The sequence below is a fragment of the Theropithecus gelada genome, chromosome 14 (genome assembly GCF_003255815.1).
Source record: "Theropithecus gelada isolate Dixy chromosome 14, Tgel_1.0, whole genome shotgun sequence".
NCBI classification, from domain to species: domain Eukaryota; kingdom Metazoa; phylum Chordata; class Mammalia; order Primates; family Cercopithecidae; genus Theropithecus; species Theropithecus gelada.
In genome coordinates this window covers 44,455,553-44,477,709 of record NC_037682.1, presented here as the reverse complement: position 1 = coordinate 44,477,709, position 22,157 = coordinate 44,455,553, and the positions used below count along the sequence as shown (strand labels likewise).

At 39.2% G+C, this 22,157-nt stretch overlaps 1 protein-coding gene across 4 annotated transcripts in view; it reads left to right on the top strand.

The window, feature by feature from the left end:
* Positions 1 to 22,157, top strand: part of NELL1 (neural EGFL like 1) — a 934,168-nt gene that overhangs the window by 288,439 nt on the left and 623,572 nt on the right. For all 4 annotated transcript variants that reach the window (XM_025356163.1, XM_025356162.1, XM_025356161.1 and 1 more), the window contains 2 exons: positions 57 to 156; positions 13,034 to 13,162. In XM_025356163.1, coding sequence (XP_025211948.1) covers positions 57 to 156; positions 13,034 to 13,162 — 229 coding nt within the window. The remainder of the gene's footprint in view (positions 1 to 56; positions 157 to 13,033; positions 13,163 to 22,157) is intronic.

Genomic DNA, 22,157 nt, shown 5'->3' with positions numbered 1-22,157 from the left:
GTTCAATTGACTAAAAATGTGAACATCTTTTTCTTTCCCTAATATTTGGCTTCCAGGGTGGAGTTTTAGTAAAAATTACGGAAATGTGTCCTCCTCTGAACTGCTCGGAAAAGGATCACATTCTTCCCGAGAATCAGTGCTGCCGTGTCTGTAGAGGTAAGTGGGCTTGGTGGTGGGCCATGCTTGGGGTGAGGCTGGGGCTGGCCTTGGGGGTCATGAGAGTTTAATGAATAGTGTGATGATAATAACATGGGCCCAAAACTCTGAGCTGCTCCTTAAAAAGGTGCATATCCTATTTACCTCTCTCAGTCATAGTCTCCTCAATTGTAAAATGAGTATAATAATAGTATCTACTTAATTATATGCTGTGAAGATTAAATGGGATAATGCATAAGCACCTACCATCATGCCTAGCATGTGACACATGTTCAATAAATGATAGTTCCTATAATAATGCTAATGATAATTCTTATAATAATAATCATTATCATCATTATTACATTTTTCTCATGAGTGAGATTGGGAAGCATTCTCTTCAGCTCCGTCTGTTGGGCCAGTTCCCATACTCTGATAGAGAATGATGTGTGGTGAATCCTTACTTATAGGTTAGATTTGTATGCAACATTTTTACTCCCTGCAAGGAAAAATGCGTCAGATAAATAACACGTCGTTGCTAATTAATTATTGGGCAAAAATGGTTTTGCTTCATCTTCCTGGAATTTCCTTCATCCCTAAATTTATTTAAATTTTTATTTATTATTAGTAGTAGTTTAGAGATAGAGTCTCGCTCTGTCACTCAGGCTGGAGTGCAGTGGTACGATCATAGCTCATTGTAACCTTGAACTCCTGGGCCCAAGCAGTCCTCCTGCCTCAGCCTCCTGAGTAGCTGGGACTATAGGCATGCACCATCGCACCCAACTAATTATGTATTTATTTATTTATTTTTAGAGACTGGGTCTTGCTATGTTGCCCAAGCTGCCCTTGAACTCCTGGCCTCGATCACTTCTCCTGTCTTGGCCTCCCAATGTGTAGGGAGTACAGGCATGAGCCACCATGCCCAGCCTATTTTTATTTTTCAATTGTTATATAATAGTTGTGCATATTTTGGGTGTACAGGTGACCTTTTGATACATATATACAATGTGTAATAATCAAATCAGGGCAATTGAGATATCCATCACCTCAAAATTGATCTTTTCTTTGTGTTGGAATCTTTTCTTTGTGTTACAATTCTTCTATTTTGAAAAAGAGAATAGTTAATTGTTAAGTATAATTACCTGACTATACTATTCAATAAATTCCTTTTATCTAACTGTATTTTTGTACCCATTAACCAAATTCTTTTCATATTCCCTCCCCCCCGCCCTTTCCCTTCATGGCCTCTTAAACTGATTCTTATGTCTTAAAACCCAGCTCAAGTATCACTTCCTCTCCACAGCTTCTCACCCAAGCAGAATTAGATGAATTAGGAGAACCTAGGATTTGTTCAAAACCTTTTAAAAAATCCAGCTAAACTCATAGGTATTATTTTAAAACTATACCTACCATAAATACTTCAGATTCTCAAATACCCAGTAAGTGGTATTCTTTTAATTTGAGCTTTGAAGCTTCCAGAGTTAAGGAGATCCCAGCAGCATAGCAGTTTAGCTCAGGTAACCTCATATTTTGCTTTTTTTCCTATCTTTTCTGTAGCAGAGGGGTGGCAAAACTTCTTTATAAAGGGTTACAAAGTAAATATTTCTGGCTTTGCCGATAAGAGGTTTCTGTTACAACTAACAGAAGAAAGTTAGCAAGAAAGCAACACAGACCATAGGTATACGAATGGGTGTGACCATGTTCCAATGAAACTTTATTTACAAAAACAGGTGGCAGCCTGTAATTGTTGACCCCTCCCTTAGCACCTTCTGGTATATGAAAATGTTGTGTATTTCACCATTGCGTGTTTTCAGCTTAGGCTTTCTGTGCTTGGTCATGAGAGCTCTGGGCTTTGGTAAAATTCTTAGGAAAATTTAGTATGTTGATAGCCAGAAATGGCCCCTAGAATTAGTGATAGGCTAACTATGACATCAGAATATCTTCCTGGAATCTGCTTTCATGGTTATAAGCTTATCTGCAGCTGGTATGCTTTAGAAATACCTAAAGATTGAGTGGAATTTTCAGAGTGATGCATTTATTGGTAACCAATAAAATGGTTAGGTAGGTCTTATAATTTAATGCAAAATCCATCACTTGCTATTTGTTGGGGTGCCAAGTGAGACTCAGTTTATGTAAATCCTTTCTGATTTATGGTTTCATTAGAGCAGAATCATTGATTAGGCCACAGAAATTCAGGAGGGATTTCATTACCCTGACCCAATTTGCAATAGAACAGGTGCCATTGCTTCTGTTAGCACTTATCTGCAATGTGTCCGTTACCAATGAAGATGCTGAGAGATGTGACATCCCATTGACAAGAAGCAGACGTGCAGGATTCCCATTGCTAGCAAGCAGTGGCGTTTACCAAACCTGACTCAGCTTTGAGGGAAGAGTGGGAGGCAGGAGGAAGACCTCATAGATTTGACCTTAGGCAGGGCCCATCTATGAAATCAAGAGCTTTCTTTTTCATACCCAGTTCCTTCTCAGCCAGGAAACAGTCAGCTCTTTTATTTGGAAGCTAATGGTTTTCTTCAGAGGTATGTGTGTGTGAGAAAGTTATTTTATGCTCTTTGACTGCTCTACATTTGGACAGGAACTAGAGCATGTCTTCAGAAAAGACATGGTGGGAGGGTCTTTTCGCAGGAGGTAGGTGAATTAACCATTTGGATTTCTTCTGTACTACTCCCATCTCAGAATCAGTAAAGGAGGCAGCATTGTTGACTGAGGCCCTTTTCAGAAACATCTACTGTCATGACCTTCCTTCTTGCTGATCCGTAGCAGAGAGAATCCCAGAACATCCAGCCCACTTGTCCACATGCTAGGGCCTGCTCTGCCCATCAGGCAATCAGGAAATGAAAGGCATATTTATCTGGATAGTGAGATGTCTCTTTTTCATGAAACCCTACAATTTAAATGACAATTAACAAAGAACAATACAGATGAGTTCAAAAGTCTGTCATCTTGAACTAAGCCCCCCCGTGAATTTTGCTCTATATCTCTTAATTCCATCTTTAAAAGTAACATAATCGTCTCTCACAATTTTGTGAGAAATACTTTTGCTCTTTATCTTCTGTTTGATTTTTGCCTTTTCCTCTGCATTTCTGAGTGGACTCACAAGAGGAGGAGGGGGTTGGACAATTACTGTTCTGACAAGACCTGGAAAGCCCAGTGGACTTCTAAAGCAAATTATTCAGTTCTTCTTGCCTCCTCCCCTTCTCTGAAACAGAAAGTAATGAAAAGGTGAGAAACACTCGATGTCTATGTAAAGTAATTTGTATCCTGCATATGGAGAGGCAGCATCGTTTGCTCTGTGGACTGATTGTCCACAGACTGGCTGGCAGCATCGTTTGCAGAGAGGTGGGACCGAGATGAGCTGAGGCGCATCTTTTAGGGAATGAGCTCTGTGGTATGCTATAGCTGTACTGCCTCTGCCACCCTGATGTTGTTGATTACAAAAACCAAAGTGGCCGTGGCCTTTGAATACCTGCACCGAAGGCCTTTCAATCAGCATATTTATCATCTCTCTCTTACTGTGACCATCCGGTCATTAGTCTGAGGGAAATTACCCAATACAGTATCATTCCTCAGAAGTCTAAGTCAAGACCTTTCTCATGCCTGCCTGGAGCATTTGAAGTTTTCCAAGGTTTATTTTCTTTAGGACTCTGATGAGCCGCCTTACCTGGGGAGGCTTAGACTGGGAATTTGAGACAACTTCCAGAGAGTGGATTTTGCTGCTGATCTCAATTTGCTTAATTATAGAATATCCATGCGGCTCTCCAGTCTTTTTAAAAATAACATTTATTTTAATGATCACATTTTATGAATTGATTATTTAAATACAGGAGACAAGGTAGGGATGAAGATATGGTCCACCCACATAGAATGTTTCTGTCATTGTCATGTTAATGAATGAATGACCTTATTTTCAGCACTAGCTGATAGGCTTTATATATTTTACAAATGAAATAAGGTTAAAACCCATTTTGCTGAGTTATAATTGATTTCCTCAAGTTATAGCTTGCTAGCTTGATTATGAAGTTAATTTTTTTTAACTGAGTCTTACCCAATTTTCTTATATGGTTACTGTCCTCCGCCCCACCTTTTATTGAGTAACCAAGATGGAAGATACAGGCTACATCTTTACATTTGTTTTTTTTCTTTGTTTGAATTAAACCTAGGACTTTAAAGTTAATAAGAACAGGTTCTGACTGACTTATGGTGTTCACTGTATCAACAAACTGGTCTCCAAGCTAGGGGCTCAGGTACCTTCTCTCTTCAAATTTTGTGTCATGGCAGATGCTGTAACTAATTCCCTTGTCCTTTAGGGAAAAATGAACATAACGAAGTCAATGGGCGGTTTAATCCACAGGGCTATTGGAGCAGCTGGGACACCCATAGGAGAAGAACTATAGAATTGCTAGGAAAGAAACATGCAAAGGGAATCAAGGTGATGGATGCTGGCAGGGAGAGGCCGCTTTGCAGTTCGTCGGACTCACGGTCTCAGTCACACAACAGCACCACCCGAACAGCCTTAATCACCACTGCAGCTTTTCTCTGATACCTCAGGACAGTTTGTGCTGGCCACATGAAATTCATTTACCCTCCTCTTTACCTTGAGGTAATGGCTGTAGCAGGAGCCTGCCCACTTGAAGTGTGAGGCCATTAGGTGGAGAAGGGGAGTGTGCACTGGAATAACATCTGGGCTCCTGCCTGGGAAGAAGTAATAAAAGCATCAGTGTAGACCCAGCAGAAAAAGATTGCTCATGAATTTCTGGTGCTCTCAGTTAAAGGATGAAAAAAATAAAAAAAAGGTCAACAATATTGACCATGTATTCACAGGACCACTCCAGGAAAACAGACCCATCATTTGACCCATCCCAAAATTCTTAACATACTCCTCAGGGTTTTATTCCCCTTGTAATCAGATCTAATTGTATCTTCAATGTCGCCAATGACGTTGGAGGGTTTTGCTGCATTTTTATGACTTCTAGTATTGGGAAAAAGTTCTTTCTGACATCTGTTCCAAATGCATTTATCTGTAATTTTAATTCAGGCTTACTTGCCTTGTCATCTGGCCTGGACGGAAATTAGCTGAGATTATTTGTACTGTTTAAGATTTTATGCCCTTCGATTAAACCCTCCCAAAGAGTCTTGGCATCAAATGATTTCCCCCCCACCCGGTCTTCCTCATTGTTTTGGGTGAATTTATAATTGAAATGGTTTTAGAGAGAGGATTTCAGGCAATTTGAGAAGAAAAGAGACCTGAGAAAAAGTCACTTAATGAGAGTGTAAACTAGTGCCTAAATAGAGGAACTGGCAGTTCACAGATGGACCAGTTCCTCTGCGTATTGATAGATGAGATCTGATCAAAATCCCAGCAACCGTGGGCTAAAGTGGACTGGAAAGACAGGGCTATATGCTCAACTGTTGGGGCTGGGGACAGAGGACAGTCTCAGTGAGTACATGAATTCATGGCCCTAAAAGTGCTACAGTGGATCAAGGCCTATGAGGCTTCCAGAAGTAGGCACACTTTCCCAGAGAGGAAACCTGACACTAAGGCTAGGCTGCCTCAGACCTTAAGGAAAGACCCTTAAATGTTGACTACTGTAGAAGAAACCAATTGCTTTCTAAGCTAGAACCTGTGAGAGTTGGGAGTTCAGTCTCTATTAGGCCTGTTCTAATGGCCCTACCTTCTGTCCACAAAAGCTTAAGGAATGTTCTCACTTTCAAGGGCCCAGGCTTCTCCTGTGTTTTGTGTGTTGCTTGTGGAGTACATAAAGGCATCCAGTTCTCATAAAGACCTTTCAGCCATCCTTCTTAACCAGTCCGTGAGTGGACCTGACTCTATGTGTCTGAGGCACATGGAATATGCTACCCTCACTATACCATTGCTCCTTATATGAATTTCAAGGTTGGGTAAGCAGTAGTGAATGTGAGAGATATTGATGTTCTGAGATTTTAGAATAGAGGACTCTGGAGTGCACTTTTAGATTGTCCAGGTATATAATTTCAAGGGCAACCTGCGTGACCTGCTGGGGTATATTTTAGGGACAAGAGATTGAGGAACTATTAGTGACCCATTTATTCCTTGTTGTGGAAGAAGTTACAGTAGTGAATCGTAACGATGTATGTCTGTCATTGGCTGCAAAACCAAGAGATGAAGCAGAATCAGTGATGGTTCCTCGATAATGATAAACAATATAGAGTGGGATTTGGAGAGTGGCAGTGTGGGGGGCCTCAGTGTAATAAGCAGAGCTTATTATATGCAGATTAGGCTAATGAATTTAATGAAAGTAAATCATTTTGCTAGTGTTACTGGTCATTCATGGCAACAGAACTCGATACAAGACCACCACGGCATCCAAATTTTAGGCTGCTTTCAACCAGAGGAGAAAGTGTGACCCCAACATTTACATTTTCTTTCATTAATTTCTTTGTACATATCATGGGCACATGCTTCTCTAAGCATTTGGGACTCTTACTCTTTGTACAGCCAACCTCACTCATCCTTCAAATCTCTTCTTTAAAACATTGTGTTAGGTTTCTTCTCTGCATACATTCCTGGAGCACCCTGCCCCTCTCCATCATAATATCCCCTTGGAACCCAGTGTTCAAAGTCAGTCACCCCTGCTAGAATGTAGGATGAATGAGGACATGTGTATGGTATTTTTTGCTATATTCCTATTGTCTGGTTTAATGCCTGCACATGTGCTAGGTGCTTAAAATTTGTTGTTCTTAAGAGGACAGTGGAACAGGACAGTAATTAAGTACTCCAGCCTCAGTCAGACTATGGCTCTGTACCTTCCACAAGTGCACCACCTTCCTCTAACTTCAGTTGTCACATCTGTAAAATGGGGATAATAATTCAGCTTCATATAATTGTTATAAGATTAAATGGGATAATGCATGTAAAACACTTAGTCAAGTGCCTAGCGTATGGTATGTGTTCAATAAATGTTAATTATTGCTGTTGTTACTTCTGTAGCAGATTATTTGGGATTCTCCAAACTTACTCCTTCTTCTTCTTCTTCTTCTTCTTTGGTTGGCATTCCATTTCTCCCACTAGGATCCGGGTCCTGCTCCTCTCAAGTTTCTACCTATTATAGTTTTTTGTTATCTTGAAGTGATTTATCCTTCTCTGAAACATTATGACATTTTTTCCTGCTCACATCTGACTTAACAAAGATTGCCTTGATGGAGGCCATATGTGGTTTATTGCCCCTTAGGGATTGTAATTTCCCTGTGGGCAGAGAATATCTTAAACATCTTTGAAGTGTCTGCAGATAATTATGTACTGCTGCAGCCCACAGAGTAGAGGCCCCATAAATATTGAGTGAATGATTATTCACTCACTTGTGCAGAAAGGTAAGTGGGCTTGGAATGAATATTACTTGAATAAAGGCCTCCATTAATTTAAAAAACACATTTTTGAGAAGAATGGTTAGGCATAATCAAAGTGGATTTGACTTGAAGAATGGTTAGGCATAATCAAAGTGGATTTGACTTGAAGGTCAGTTTGTCCCACCGGCCCTTCACTGTCCTTGAAATACAATTTACTCAACTCCTGGCATTGTGATTTGACATGGTACGTGCTTAATAGAAACATATGCATTGGAAAATCAACACTGTTTGAAAGGCTTTGTTCCAGGCTGTCAGACGCATGTGGAAAGAAAAGGACAGTTAAAGTCTCCTGAAAAAAAAAGAGAAAAGAAACACAGACAAGGAATATGTGTGATAACGGATACACATGTGTCATTGAATCAAGCTTCCTAATGAAGGAAAATGTGACCATTTGATTTAATTATTGATCAATTCAGACATGGGAAGTGAAGTTCAGGCTCTTCCTTTGGAAGAGAGACACGTGATGCCTAAAAGTACCCCTTTGGTAGGAAAAACATCAAGCACTGCTAGTTGTAATGATTATTGTAAGCCTCTCAAGCCCTTATAGAAGTGTTGTCAACTGTCAGAGGTTTCAGATTTCCAGCCAGTTAGACTCTTGCTCTGATTTTTGACTGAGGCAGTCACCAGTTAACAGGTCGTAAGTAGTGAGGCTGGATGTAACTCATCTAGGCCTATGCATCTACTCTCTAATGTCCCAAGGAGTGGCTACCTCTTTCACTTTTCATCACTAGGTTTTGCTATCTGGGAGGATATATGACGTAGTGAGAAGCACATGGGCTTTGGAGTTAGCCAGACCTAATTTAGAACCCTGGCATCTCTACTTACTACCTAGAGGTTCGTGAATTTGTACTTTTTATCTTGAAGTTGAGGATAACAACATTAAGTTATTTTGAACTTTAGTCATCATTGTTAAAAATATCATCATCATTATTAGTGGCCACCATTGATTGACCTCTTTAGTAGGTATAAGGAACTGTTTCAAGTGCCTCACACCGATTAACCCATTTAACTTTCTCAACAACATATTAAAAGGTGTATATTATTATTCCCATTTAAAACATCTAGCATGCCAGGCATATTATAGGTGCATGAAATTTATCATTTAATAACAATATTATTATCTTTCAGAATAAGAATTCTCCAAATATTGTTGGTTTAAAATTTTATTGCAAAGAAAAATAGTTCTAGAATGTTATCACTGAAAGGAATTAACTTGACTTTATCTCGTGGAGTGATTTCCGTATTTTTAAGCCAGAAACTGTCACTAACATGATCAATATGGGCCGGGAGCAGTGGCTCACACTTGTAATCCCAGCACTTTGGGAGTCCAAGGCAGGTGGATCATGAGGTCAGGAGTTAGAGACCAGCCTGGCCAACATAGTGAAACTCCATCTCTACTAAAAATACAAAAATTAGCTGGGTGTGGTGGTGTGCACCTGTAGTCCCAGCTACTTAGGAGGCTGAGGGAGGAGAACTGCTTGAACCCAGGAGGTGGAGTTTACAATGAGCTGATATCATGCCACTTCACTCCAGCTTGGGTGACAGAGTGAGACTTTGTCTCAAATAAACAAAAACAACAACAACAAAAAAAACAAAAACCCATGATCAATGTGTCAAAAATATAAAAGCGTAACTATTCTATTTGAATCAGAGACAGAGTTGAACCCTGTGTAACAACTCATCTGTGCCTAGAGCCCTGAGGAGCACAGTTTAAAAATTACTAATTTCATCCATTCCCCATATACATACCTAGAAAAGCAAAGTGATTTATACTGTTTGTTAGCTGCAGACCCTAAATTTTAAATTAGATCTCCTGACTTCTAGATCCATTGTTTTCTATGAGATCACAGTATGTGATAGAGCATAATTATTGTTACTAAAAGTCCTGATTTAAGGATGATAAAGCATCTTTATATACTTTATCATATTTGAACTTCGCAAATTTTATGGTAGATGTTACCTATTCCTTCTAGTTCACCTAAAATGCTGCATAATTTTCATAACATTTGGTGGCAATGGCAGTAAGGGGGAAAAAACAACTGGAGACCAGAATATAGAAAGAGGGTGATTCCGTTGAAATAAGCAAGTACAGTGGAGTTGGCATTTGCCCTGAGTGCAATTTCTAGTCTCTGGTGGTTTAAAATCTGGCTTCTAATGGACACTGTGTAAGCAGACAGGAGACAGCCTGGGGCGAGTATGAGAAACATAAGTCAAGAACCTTAAAGGATGAATCCCTTCATGGGTGAACTAGGAAAAATCCACTCTGTACAAGGAGACTTGCCTGTCAGTCTTGACTCTAGATGGAGGTCTACAGGAGAAAATCTTGTATTCCTGAAAGCTTAGGGCTGGACTTTATTCCACTTGTGTGACTCAGTCTTCAAGCCCTAAGACAAAAATGTAGTTGAAAGTCATCTTGGGTTGACAGTTCACTCAGACCCCTGACAGAAGGAAACACAAATCCTCTCCAAAGAAATGCAGTTTAAAAACCAAATCCTCAAATAATTCTCACAGATTAAATTCCAAAAAATATGAGCTTACAGATAGAAGAATCACTCAAAGCACAAGAGAATAAGCCATCATGCATGCTACTCAGCATAAACAACAAATGGCAAAAGTAGATGCACAAAGCCTGAAGATATTAGAATTATCAATATAAAATATTTATATGTAACATGTTTAAAGAATTTTTTTAAAAAGGAAATTTAAAAAATGAAAGAATAAGAGACTATCAAATTTGACTAAGCAGATTGAAAAATAATGAAATAGGATTCTAAAAATAAAAATACAGCAAGTGAAATTAAAAATGATGTGGGTGACTGAAAGAGAGTATGACACAGCTCAAGACAGAATTAACTGATAGATAAATCTGGAAATGATACAGAATTCAGCATAAAGAAAAAGAAACAGAAGATATGAAAGCAAGTCTAAGTAACATAGATGAGAGCTTGAGAAGAAAGAACATTTATCTAATTGGAAGTCCACAAAGACAAAATGGAGAAAAACGTGGAAAGGGAATGTTTGAAGAGAGAATATCTAAGAATTTTCCAAAATGATAAAAGATTTCATCATTTTTCAGATTCAAGAATCCCCCCAAATCTTAAATACAAATACATTTATACCTACATACCTTAGATTAAAACTGAAAAAATATAAAACAAACAAACCCCAATCAGGCTGAGTGTGGTGGCTCATGCCTGCAATCCTAGGACTTTGGGAGGTGGAGAGGGTGGGGAAATCGCTTGAGCCTAGGAGTTTGAGACAAGCCTGGGCAACAGAGTGAGACTTCATCTTGCAAAACAAAACAAAACAAAACAAAACAAAACAAAACAAAAATTAGTTGGGCCTGGTGGCACACACCTGTAGTCCCAGCTACTCAGTTGCCGAGGTGGGAGGATCACTTTAGCCCACGAGGCTGAGGCTGCAAAGAACAATGATTGTGCTACTGCACTCCAGCCTGGGCAACAGAGTGAGACTCTGTCTCAAAATAACAATAAAACCCAACCTAATGCACAAATAAAGATCTTAAAAGCATCCACAGAGAAAGGGGTTACCACATATAAAGGAATGACTATTAGATTAATAAGTGACTCAGCAGCAATAATAGAAGCCAGAAAACATGGAATGACATTTTCAAAATGTTGAGATAAAATAACTATACTCAGTAAAACTATTTTTTTAAGTATGAAGATAGTCTAAAGACACATTTAGACGAATTGAAATTGAGCAGAGTCACTATCAAAAGATTCTGTAGGAACTTCTGAAGGCTATATTAGGAAGAAAAATTTCTTTGAAGAAGTAGCAGGGAACAAGAAAGAATGTTAAGCAAAGAAAATGTTGAATACGAGGCTAAAGAGTATGCCCCAGGAAGCATGTTTAAGAATGTTTTTAGCAGCTTCGTTTGTCAATGAAAACCTGCAAATAGCTCAAATGTCCATCTATAGTATAGGCATACCCCAGAGATATTATGGATTCGGTTCCAGACTATGGCCATGAAGCGAATATTGCAATAAGTGAGTCACACAAATTATTTTTGTTTCCCAGTGTGTTTAAAAGTACTGTCTGATGGCATTTTACTCACTGGAAAGTCTTTCAAAATTGGTGCTGATCCTCCTGCTTTGTCAACTAAGTTTATATACTATTCTAAATCCTTTGTTGAATGAATGAACCCATAGCTAAAGGCATTCACGTGGATGAATAGAGAAAAGCACACCATAGTATAATAAAAATAAAATGGCTGTGGCGTGGATGTGGTGAACAGGGAGCACTTCTACACTGCTGGTGGAAATGTAAACTAGCACAACCACCATGAAAAACAGTGTGGAGATTCCTGAAAGAACTAAAAGTAGAACTGAAAGTAGAGTTTGATCCAGCAATCCCACTACTGGGTGTCTACCGAGAGGAAAAGAACTCATTATACGACAAAGATACTTGCACATGCATGTTGATAGCAGCACAGTTCACAATTGCAAAGACGTAGAACCAACCCAAATGCCCATCAGTCAGTGAGTGGATAAAGAAACTGATATAGATGATGGAATACTACTCAGCAATAAAAAGGAGTGAATTAATGTTATTCACAGCAACCTAGATGAGATTGGAGACCGTTATTCTAAGTGAAGTAACCCAGGAATAGAAAACCAACCATATGTTCACGTTCAAAAGTGGGAGTTAAGCTATGAGGATGCAAAGGTATAAGAATGACATAATGGACTTTAGGAAGTTAGGGGGAAAGGGGCATGGGGTTGAGAGAGAAAAGACTACAAATAGGATGCAGAGTATACTACTCAGGTGATGGGTGCGCCAAAATCTCACAAATCACCACTAAAGAACCTATGTAACCAGACACCATCTGTTCCCTGGAAACCTATGGATATAAACTATTTTTTAAAAAAACATACCATAGAAGATATGTGCGGTATGATTTCCCTTATATGAAGTTTAAAATGGGCAAAGCTAAATGGTATATTGTTTAGGCATAAACACAAATATGTAGTAAAGCTATAAAAAGCTGCAAGGGAGTGATGAACTCAAAATTGAGGATAGTTATCTCTAGTGGCTGGGAGGGAGATTCATTGGGGGAGGGAAATTAAGCAGTTTTGATAATCTGGTTGTATTCATTTTATTTTATATATTCATATATATTAATTTTATGTACTCTTTGTATTATAAATTTTACAAGAAAACAATTACAAAAAGAGTAGTCATGTAAGAATGTAGTGAGAAGAGGATGCAGGATCAGCATGGATAAAAGCATTCAGGCAGGAACAGTCTTCGCAAATTTGAATATGGGTAGGGGAAAGCCTCTTATGCCTGGGACAGCCCAAAGTTTCCTATATCTATTCTGCCACTTTCTTATCCAGTTTATCCTTACATACTGCCAAAGTGTATTTTCCTGCATAGTGACGTATAATAATAAAAAAAAAAGTTACATACTTTATTTTGGGGAGTTACTTTATTTCTTTCTTTTCTGTTGTACAATTTTATTTGTTTTTTCTAGGTCATAACTTTTGTGCAGAAGGACCTAAATGTGGTGAAAACTCAGAGTGCAAAAACTGGAATACAAAAGCTACTTGTGAGTGCAAGAGTGGTTACATCTCTGTCCAGGGAGACTCTGCCTACTGTGAAGGTAAGTACGCTATTTCATGAAGTCACTTGTGAGAGGTTGACTGAGAAGTGTATTCCTGGTAGGTGTGGTTAAAGAGTGAAAACTATCACTTGGCTCTGGGCCTATGCAATCCTACAAGAAATCATATCAATTGCTGAAGGTTCTGTGTTCTCCTGGTTTATCCATACTGCTCAGTAGCATGAGAAGGCAAGACCTTTGAAGGCAGTTATGAAACACAGCAAAGAAACAAAGGCAACAGGGACATATCAAATCCCATGTTCTGCTGCTGTGCACATAACAATCACTAGATCAACCATAGACACATCATATTCTCTTTTCTTATTTGATGAGATTGCCATCTTCATATTTAATTAAATGTACCTGGTGGATTCTGTTTTCGAATGATACTTTGACATTAACTCATACTAAGCTGCTATCTCCTTGACCTGACAAGATCAGGTTTGTATTCTTTTTAGTGGGTTTCTTAATGACTGATTCATGCATTGCCAATTCCCAATCTCTACTAAAAGTCACAGTGATGGAGGGACTCATAACTTTGGCACATGGGCTGACGCCATTACAGTGGGATGGTGGCCTCAAGCATCAGTGACCCACATTTCTGCTCTAGAGAGAACAACTCCTCCATCTTAAGAGAGCACCGTTTTTTCAGGCTCAGTACTGCAACCTGCTAGTGGTGAGCATTGCACATCCCTATTACCTTAACATGCCAGAGGAGTGGGAGTTAGTTCGACCTGGTCTATATGTATAGTGCCATAATATCTGAGCCCATCCATTTCCAATGTGCTCATGGCTCCCTTCCATCAGTTTGCAAAAGCTTTAATAAGCAAAGTGATGGCTGGGCTATTTTTCTTTTTGTTCTAGTTCCAATTATTCCTGTTGTCTTCATTAATGATATATTGCACCATGATGATTTGGGTAGTTGTCTTCAATGAATGCTGCAAAATTCTGGTCACTTTCCTCTGAGTGTTTTAGCTCTCAAGTAGGTCAGGTATTCTAAAGGTAAAGGCAGTAATAACTGATGATAGTAATGGTGAATTTCTTACTATTCTGCTGTCTCATAGTTGATCCTTGAACAACACGGGTTTAAACTTTGCATGCCCTCTTATACATGGATTTTTTCCAACCAAACACAAGTCAAAAATACAGAATTCGCAGGATGCAAAACCTGCCTATATGGAGGGCCAACTTTTCCTATACAGTGGGTTCTGCAAAGCCTACTTTGGGATATGAGTATGTGTAGGTTTGGGTGTACACAGGGGCCTACAACCAATTCCCTGCATATACCCAGGAATGGCTATATCTTGCTAATCCTTGCTTAACATTTTGGCTTTGACTAAAGACCTCTAGTTGTCAAGAGGATGTATCTTATTACTACCAGAGACCAGTACCTTGTAGGAACCCTCTGTTGTTGTTTTTTTTTTTTTTCATTTCTTCTGGAAGACTTTGTTTGTTACTACCATAATTTTTATTAACAATATATTCTAATAATAATAATTTTGTCTTCTTATTTTTCACCCTTTTTTTTGGCTGGTTTTATGGATTTGAAGTTTTAAGGAGACATGCCACTTGGGAGAATGAAACTGCCCCTTCACTTATGAACCTTTTCATCTTCCCTTTAATACATCTTAGTTATTTGTTAATTTGGGGTGATGGGAGTATCAATTTCAACACTTCATATTAATATTTATGTTTAGATCTTATGCTATTTTCTATCAGAAAATTTAAGTAATTTTAAAAGTTAAAAATGTGAATATTCCCACTATTTACCATGGAAAAATCCTATAAGCCACATAATAGTCTAAAATATGTACCTTCTTACCTTTTCTTATATGCAGGGATAGACTTTGAACAATTATAAAAGTGATAGAAGGAACCTCAAAAACAATGTGAATCCTGATTACACCACTTGCAGACCTTTTAGTTGTTCGTTGAAATCAGCATAGCCAACATTCCTGGCCCCACTTCTCTGTCGAGACCTGGCAGAATATGGGAGAAAACTGCTGGTGCTAATGCTGTTTGGGACTCTTTGATTCATTTCTCATTGATATCGTTTTTTATTACAAAAGATTGGCTCCATGAGGAGCCACCTGCAATATCAATCTGCTCTTTCTCTATGAGGCCTCATTTTATAACGTTGACTGGTTTTTAGGTCTGAATCGCTGTTTTCTTAGATGTGCTCCTCTTTAGCTCAGTGTATGAGCCTGGCCTTAGGCCAGTTTGCATTGTGGTGCTATTGCTGTTGGGTAATGGCAATGTGACTGGGCTTCAGTCATTTCCCTGTTGTATGGAGACTTTCCATAAGCTCCAGGGGACGTGTTCTTGGAAAGAAGGATAGCACCTGAGGAGAAATGGCTAAACATTGGACCCCTTCTAGCATGCAGGAACAGAACTCATGGGTTAAAGCTGGGGTCAAATACTGGGCATCTGGCTGTGAGGCACAGAGAACCCAGTAGAGTGAATGCCAACATTTAGAGCAGATGCCTTTCTCTCATTCCTTCTGCCATCTTCAGCATTTGAACTTTGATCTTTGGGCTTATTTTTCCGTGATTGCATGATGACTTCCATAGCTCTAAGCATTGTACCCTCACAGCAGCATCCTAAGCAAGGAAGAGAGGAAGGAGCAGGGCTTAAAAACCTTGTCTGTGTGAAGTTCTGTCATTTTATGCTCAAAGAAAGTCCTTGCTAGAAAGCCATTCCCCCACTCTACCCCTATTACCACCATAACCACATACAGAAGACTTCCCCTGTGTTATTTTTCAGACCCAGGTTACACCACTTCTATCCTCACCACACACACACTTGTAGACCAATGTGTGAGAAAAGAGAATGAGATGGCTGTCACTGGTTTGGGCTAATTGTGTTTATTCCCTGGAGCTGGAGGAGAGGTTTGTCTTCCTGAAACCAAATAAGCTTGGCCCTTTACCTCAAAATAGGGTTTTAGCAACCATTCTTTTATGGTTACCTTTAGATGAATTAAATGAGATAAATGATCATGGAGGCCATTTCCCTAGCTCTCTCTTAAGATTTGCCCTTTGAAATGATCGGATAGACAAGCTTACAGGTGGCCAAGTGCCCTCCTAGGAACAGAGACTCTCTGAGGCTGCATTCATTGTCTCTCCACAGCCTAGAAAGTAGTAAATACTTATGAGCTGCTTGAAGCAAGTTATTTTTACTCTGAGTAAATGGGATGAAAATGACGCATACGATAAAAGTCACAATGAACAAGAGTGGTTTGCAAATTAAAACAAAATATTATACACATTGTCCAGGCCTATTCAGGCTCTCAGTGGAAAAGGAAGCACAAAAGGCTTTCAATTTCCTTAACTTCCTAAGTTAGAAGCAGAGAGGTGGCATATTACGGGCTCCTGCTCTGTAGAGATTGTCGTAGAAACTGCCACAGGGAAGCTAGCTGAACTCCTGGCCAATCAATAGAAGACAATAAGACCTTTTGTCGGCTGTGATACAGTTCACAGGAGGCTGTTTCATTTTGCCTCTTCCGACTCCAGTAGGAGCCTTTCCCATTTTGAAAACTGCTCTAGTTGGATTATAATGTTTTAGGAATCTTCTCGGCTGAGGCTTTTTCCCTTCGTAATGACATTTTCAACAGGTTGGTCTTAAGTAGTTTCTGATGCATTAGAAATAGTGTCTGAGGAAAGTATAGCAACAGGGGTCCTACTCATGATCTTAATTCTTGAATTTGGAGTCTACCTAGATAGAGTCTCCTAAACTTTTTCTTCCTGTAGTAAAAAGTTACTTAGGAGCATAAAGAACAATGTAATATACACATCATGCCATCTGTCAGGCATGGAAAGCACTACAATTAACATTAAATGGTAATACCTTTTACTTGCGAGTGTTTTGAATTTGTCAGACTCCTTTGATATATGTTACACTTTTTGAACCTTACAGTAAATCTGTGAGAAAGTTGCATCATTGGCCAAATTAACTCCTTTTTATGAGTACAGACACTAGGGCTCAGAAAAATGAAGTAAAAAGATCATCCTCAACTCATTTCTACTCCAGAGCTTTCTGCCTGACTTACGCTGCTCCCTCTCCTTCCACTACCCACACTGTTCCAATACTGTGTTAGCGTTCAAAATGTTGGTTGCCCTCCCAACTTTGCCGACATCAGTTTTGGGTAATGAAATGTGAGTAGACATGATATGTAGTTTCAGAGTAGAACCTCAAGGAGCTGTTGCAGAATTCCACATCATTCTCTTTTCTCGCTGAAACAAAAACTGGCAGTGTTCCAGGTCAGGGCTTCTCCTTTAGCTGACGTCCCAGAATGAAGATGACATGGAACCGTATGACAACTGACAGGTGATAGATATGTGGCATGAGTGAGAAATAATCTTCTATGCCACTGACATTTGTAGGATCTGGGGGTGGGGAGTTATATTACCTTGTGCATAATAGCATAAGCCTACTGATATGTCTTCCTGAATTAATGGATCCAACTTTTGTGGGTTCAGAAGGATACCAAAATTCAGAGCTCACAACTGAAAGCAGTTTTTAATAGAGCAAGCATTGAGAGTTACCAAAGTACAAATTGTTGAGTCATCAGGAGTTTGCTCTGGCACTGCTGCCAAGCAATAGACTTTTTACAGACCACAAGTTATAAATTAGCGTTTTGTTATGCCAAATTCAACATGGTAAATGGATTTCCCAATTAAGATGATAATGAAACAATGCATGTCAGAAATTTAGCAAATTGTCTGGTATTCCCTAAATATTGAATAGATCACAGTTATTATTTTTACCATTATTATTTACTTAAATCATTAATGGTTATGAAGATCTTTCTTGGAACTGCAGGATTGTGTGCTCACTGAGACCAGTACTTTGAGAAGGAGATCAAATTGGCTGGTAGCAGGGGAGAATACATTCAGATGGAAGGACTAGGGTTCATCAATTCTTCCAGGTGCATATTGTTAGCAGTGGGGCACCAAGCATAATAATGTATAGGTGAACTCATTCCTTCCTTGGAAAAACACAAGAGGAATTGTATTCAAGGAAATATTTTGGAAAAAAATGACCCGAATTGGTATGAATTTAATAATTTCATGTAATAAAACTGACATGTCTGAAACAGAGCAGCTGATCAGCAAGGTGATTTACATCTTCTTTCATATGACTAGAGGTGGTGGTGAAGGGTCTGACCTTTAGAATGATAAGAGGCCGGGAAAGTGATAGAGAGATCAGAGTTCAAACAGAACGCAGCCCGCAGAATAGCTAAGTGGGTAGATATTTACCAGACACAGAGACTACTGTGAATGTACTTCTATAGATACAAGATCCTGCAAATTCTTAATTAAGAGATTGTGTAGGGGAAATGGGCTAGTTTACTTAATTACACTTCTAATTATCCAGTATTTAGGTAACATTTTTTAGATTTAAATATTTTGCATTTTATAAAATGTGTGAACATCATGATCTACATAGCCCAGTTTCTTCTCGAGTATGGACTTCAGTCTCCTAAAGCTCTACTTTGGATAGCAAAGCATCACTTTAGTTCATTCCTGCCTCTGTAACAGAACACCTGAGGCTGGGTAATTTACAAAGAATGGAAATTTATTTTCTGATGGTGCTGGAGGCTAAGAAGTCCAAAATCAAAGTGCCAGCATCTGATGAGGGCCCTTTTGATTCATCATCACAGGTGGAAGGCAGAAGAGCAAGAAGTGGGCAAGAGGGGGCCAGAAGTGGCCTTTTTATATGAGGGCAGAGCCATCATGGCCTAATCATCTCTTAAAAGTTCCACTTCTTAATATCATTACAATGGTGATGAAATTTCCATGTGAATTTTGGAGGGAACAAACATTCAAACCACAGTAGGGATCAAAAGCCTCTTCTGATTAGGCGTCGTCAGCAAAACCTTAATTCTTAGCTCCTGCTCCCATTTATTTCCAGGGATTCAGAATGCTTGAGATAAGAATACCTTGGGGCATCTTTTTTTTTTTTTCTGTTTTCTCATTAGCCTGCCTTACTAATGGAGAGAGCTTCCAGTACCCAGCTATCTGTCAATCCCCACCTCCCCTTTCCAAGGCACAGAGATTCCTAGCCTTTGCTTTGTTCAGGATAACTCACATGTCACCTTCCTCCCAGCGGCAGATGCAGCTGAGCCTTGTTTCCAGGCCTGGATTTTCTCTGCGTCTGCTTCATTATTTCCTAGGCTACTTAGCCAAAGTGCATCTATTCTTGCTCTCCCACCCACTTGAAATCTTCTTAACCACCATCTCCCCCCCGCCCCCCCGCTGCCCGCCCCGCCCCCGACACCCGCACACAAGATTTTCTTCTTGAAAGTATAACACAAAGAAAAATAAAGTTCAACTTCAAATCCTGGTTATTCCACCTAGTTGTTAAAAGAAGGGGTAAATTCCTAAGCTCTGTCCTTAGGAATTGAACCCCAGTCAAATCAGCTGGGGCAATGGTCAGGATGGAAGTTCAAATAGCATTGTTTTGTTTTATTATTATTATTTTTTTGCCATGCTTCATGCTTCAAACATTTATTTGCAAGATATGTGCAGAATTTTCAGTTATTTCTTTGTGACAGAAGTGGTGTAGGCATTGATTAGGTTTTCAGGCCGGTTCATAGAAGCCCAGGGGATAGATATTTACTAGGCGCAGAGACTCATGTGAATGAACTTCTATAGAAACAAGACCCTGCAAATGCTTATGAGATTGTGTAGGGAATGGGCTAGTTTGTTTAATTATGCATCTAGTTATCCAATACTTACGTAACTTTTTTTTTTTTTTACAGTTTTTGTATTTAAATATTTTGCATTTTATAAAATGTGTGAACATCATGATGTATGTAGCATCATGATCTTCACGTAGCTGAAGTATTTTACTACAAAGATACCCTGAGTTCCAGGGTCTTGAAAACAGAAACCAGGTGCTTTTCTCCCAATTTCAGGTAAGGGTGCATCCACTTAGTTGCTCAGGTCATAAGACGTAGATATCATCCTTGATTCCACTCTTTTCTTTGTTCCCAACATCTGCTACATCAGAAAGTCTTGTTAGCTTTCCCTCCAAAATGAATCACAAATTCACTCATGTCTTGCTATCTTCACCACTTCCACCCTGGACCAAGCTTCGTTTATCTTTTGGCTAGTGATCCTGATAGCATCCACTCTTGCCTACCATAGTTCATCTTCAAACATCTTTAAATTGAACTTTTAAGGTGGAAGTAGATTATGCTACTCTCCTGTTGAGATTTGTCTCATAGCTCCCTGACTCAGAATAATATGCACACTTGGTCCTGTGTCAGGCCCTATGTGAACTGGAACCTGCCTACTTCTCCAAATTCATCTTGTTTCACTCTCTCCAGTGTACACTCTTTTCCCATCACACTGGAATTCTTTGTGTCCCTCCAATAGGCCTGTGCAGTAGTTCTTTTCTCAACCTGGGAGGCCCTTCGCTCAGATCTTTCCAAATCTGCTTTCTAGGCCTTGTTCAATATGTAATTTAAATGTCACTTCTTTAGAAAGATCGCTCCTAACCACGCTGGCTAAATTAGCTCTGCTGCTATCATCAGTTACTCCCTATACCATTTGAATTTGATTTATTTTCTTTGTAGCACTTATTCTCTAAAATTGTGTTGTTTTCTTATTTGTGTTTTTCTGTTTAAAGGTTTATTATCTGACTTAACCCCTTTGAAATATAAACTTCATGAGGGCAGCAATTTTATTTCGTTCACTATCTCTAGCACCTAAAATAGTGCATGGTACATTATAGACACACAAACATATTTGCGTAAAGAGAGAAAGGAAGGAAGAAAGAAAGTGCTTTTCTGTATCTGACACTGTTTTCTTATGTCAAGTTCATCTTACTAGCATTGCTCAAGGGCTGCTTTTTAAAGCGCAGAGTCTGCAGGTCAGGGGCTACTTCTCACTTTTGCTAATACTCAGTTCATGTATGAATGCTCGTGTGTGAGCGTTTCATGCTGAAACGCTGCCTGTTAACTTTAACGTCCATATAAACGTCACTGCCTTTCTTTGCTACGGAATGCCTTTCCTTCACTGCGTGACAAGAAGGTAGCTGTCCCTTCATTTTGATAAAAAGATAATGGTTTTTAAAAAACTCATTTTTATCAGCTGCTTATGGAAAATAGATATTCTACAGATTTTCAAATGGATGTTCCTGGTTAACACGTGGCTCCCCTGTAAACCATGAGTCAGGGACCCTGGCTCCTTTCCTCTTGTGGCTCTAGCATGTGCAGTATGTGCCTCCCAAGGTCACCAGGGAAGGGGAGAAGAATGGAAGGTTACCAGTGAGAGGTTTTTATGGTCCAGGGCTGATCGCATTTCACTGGCCAGAACTCAGATGCTGGCTATATCTAACAGCAAGAGAGGTTGGTAAATGTCATCTAGCTGTGTGCCCAGGAGGAAAAAAAAAATCGGTTTTGGTGAGTGGCTTTTTGATCTTGCCAGCTTTTCCAGTTATTAAATGAAAAAAAAAATCTCCTCATTAATTATAAGCTTTTTACTTTTTATTTATTTCTTTTTTCCCATAAATGAGTTTTGGCTTCAACTGATTATGTTGAAGCTTGCTTACTTGGAGACCAAATAGGATTTAACTACTTAACCATCCCCCTTTCACTTTCCTGTTGCATTATCTCCAGCCTTTCCTGTGGCCCCCACTGTATCACCTCATTTGGGTTTGTTCTATCCTCAATATTCCTCATGTCTCAAGGTGACCCATCTCCTTTCTTTCCAAGCAAAATTCACAATTTCCCGTGTGCTACAGTTCTGAGTTTTATGCTAGAAAGAAAGCAATTCATGGAACAAGCTTACACACATTTGTAAATGATTGATATCCAGCTAACGTTACCAGAGGTAAATGTATTCTTTAAAGAGGATGTTTGTTAATTAAGAAAGTCTCCAAACCGTTAAATTCCAAGCAGCATAGCAAAAGAAAGGAAAAGTTAAAGTAATGTGAACATGGAAGAGAGAACTGCTTAGAGGACTGAGCAGATTGTCTCTGCCTGGGAGTTTGT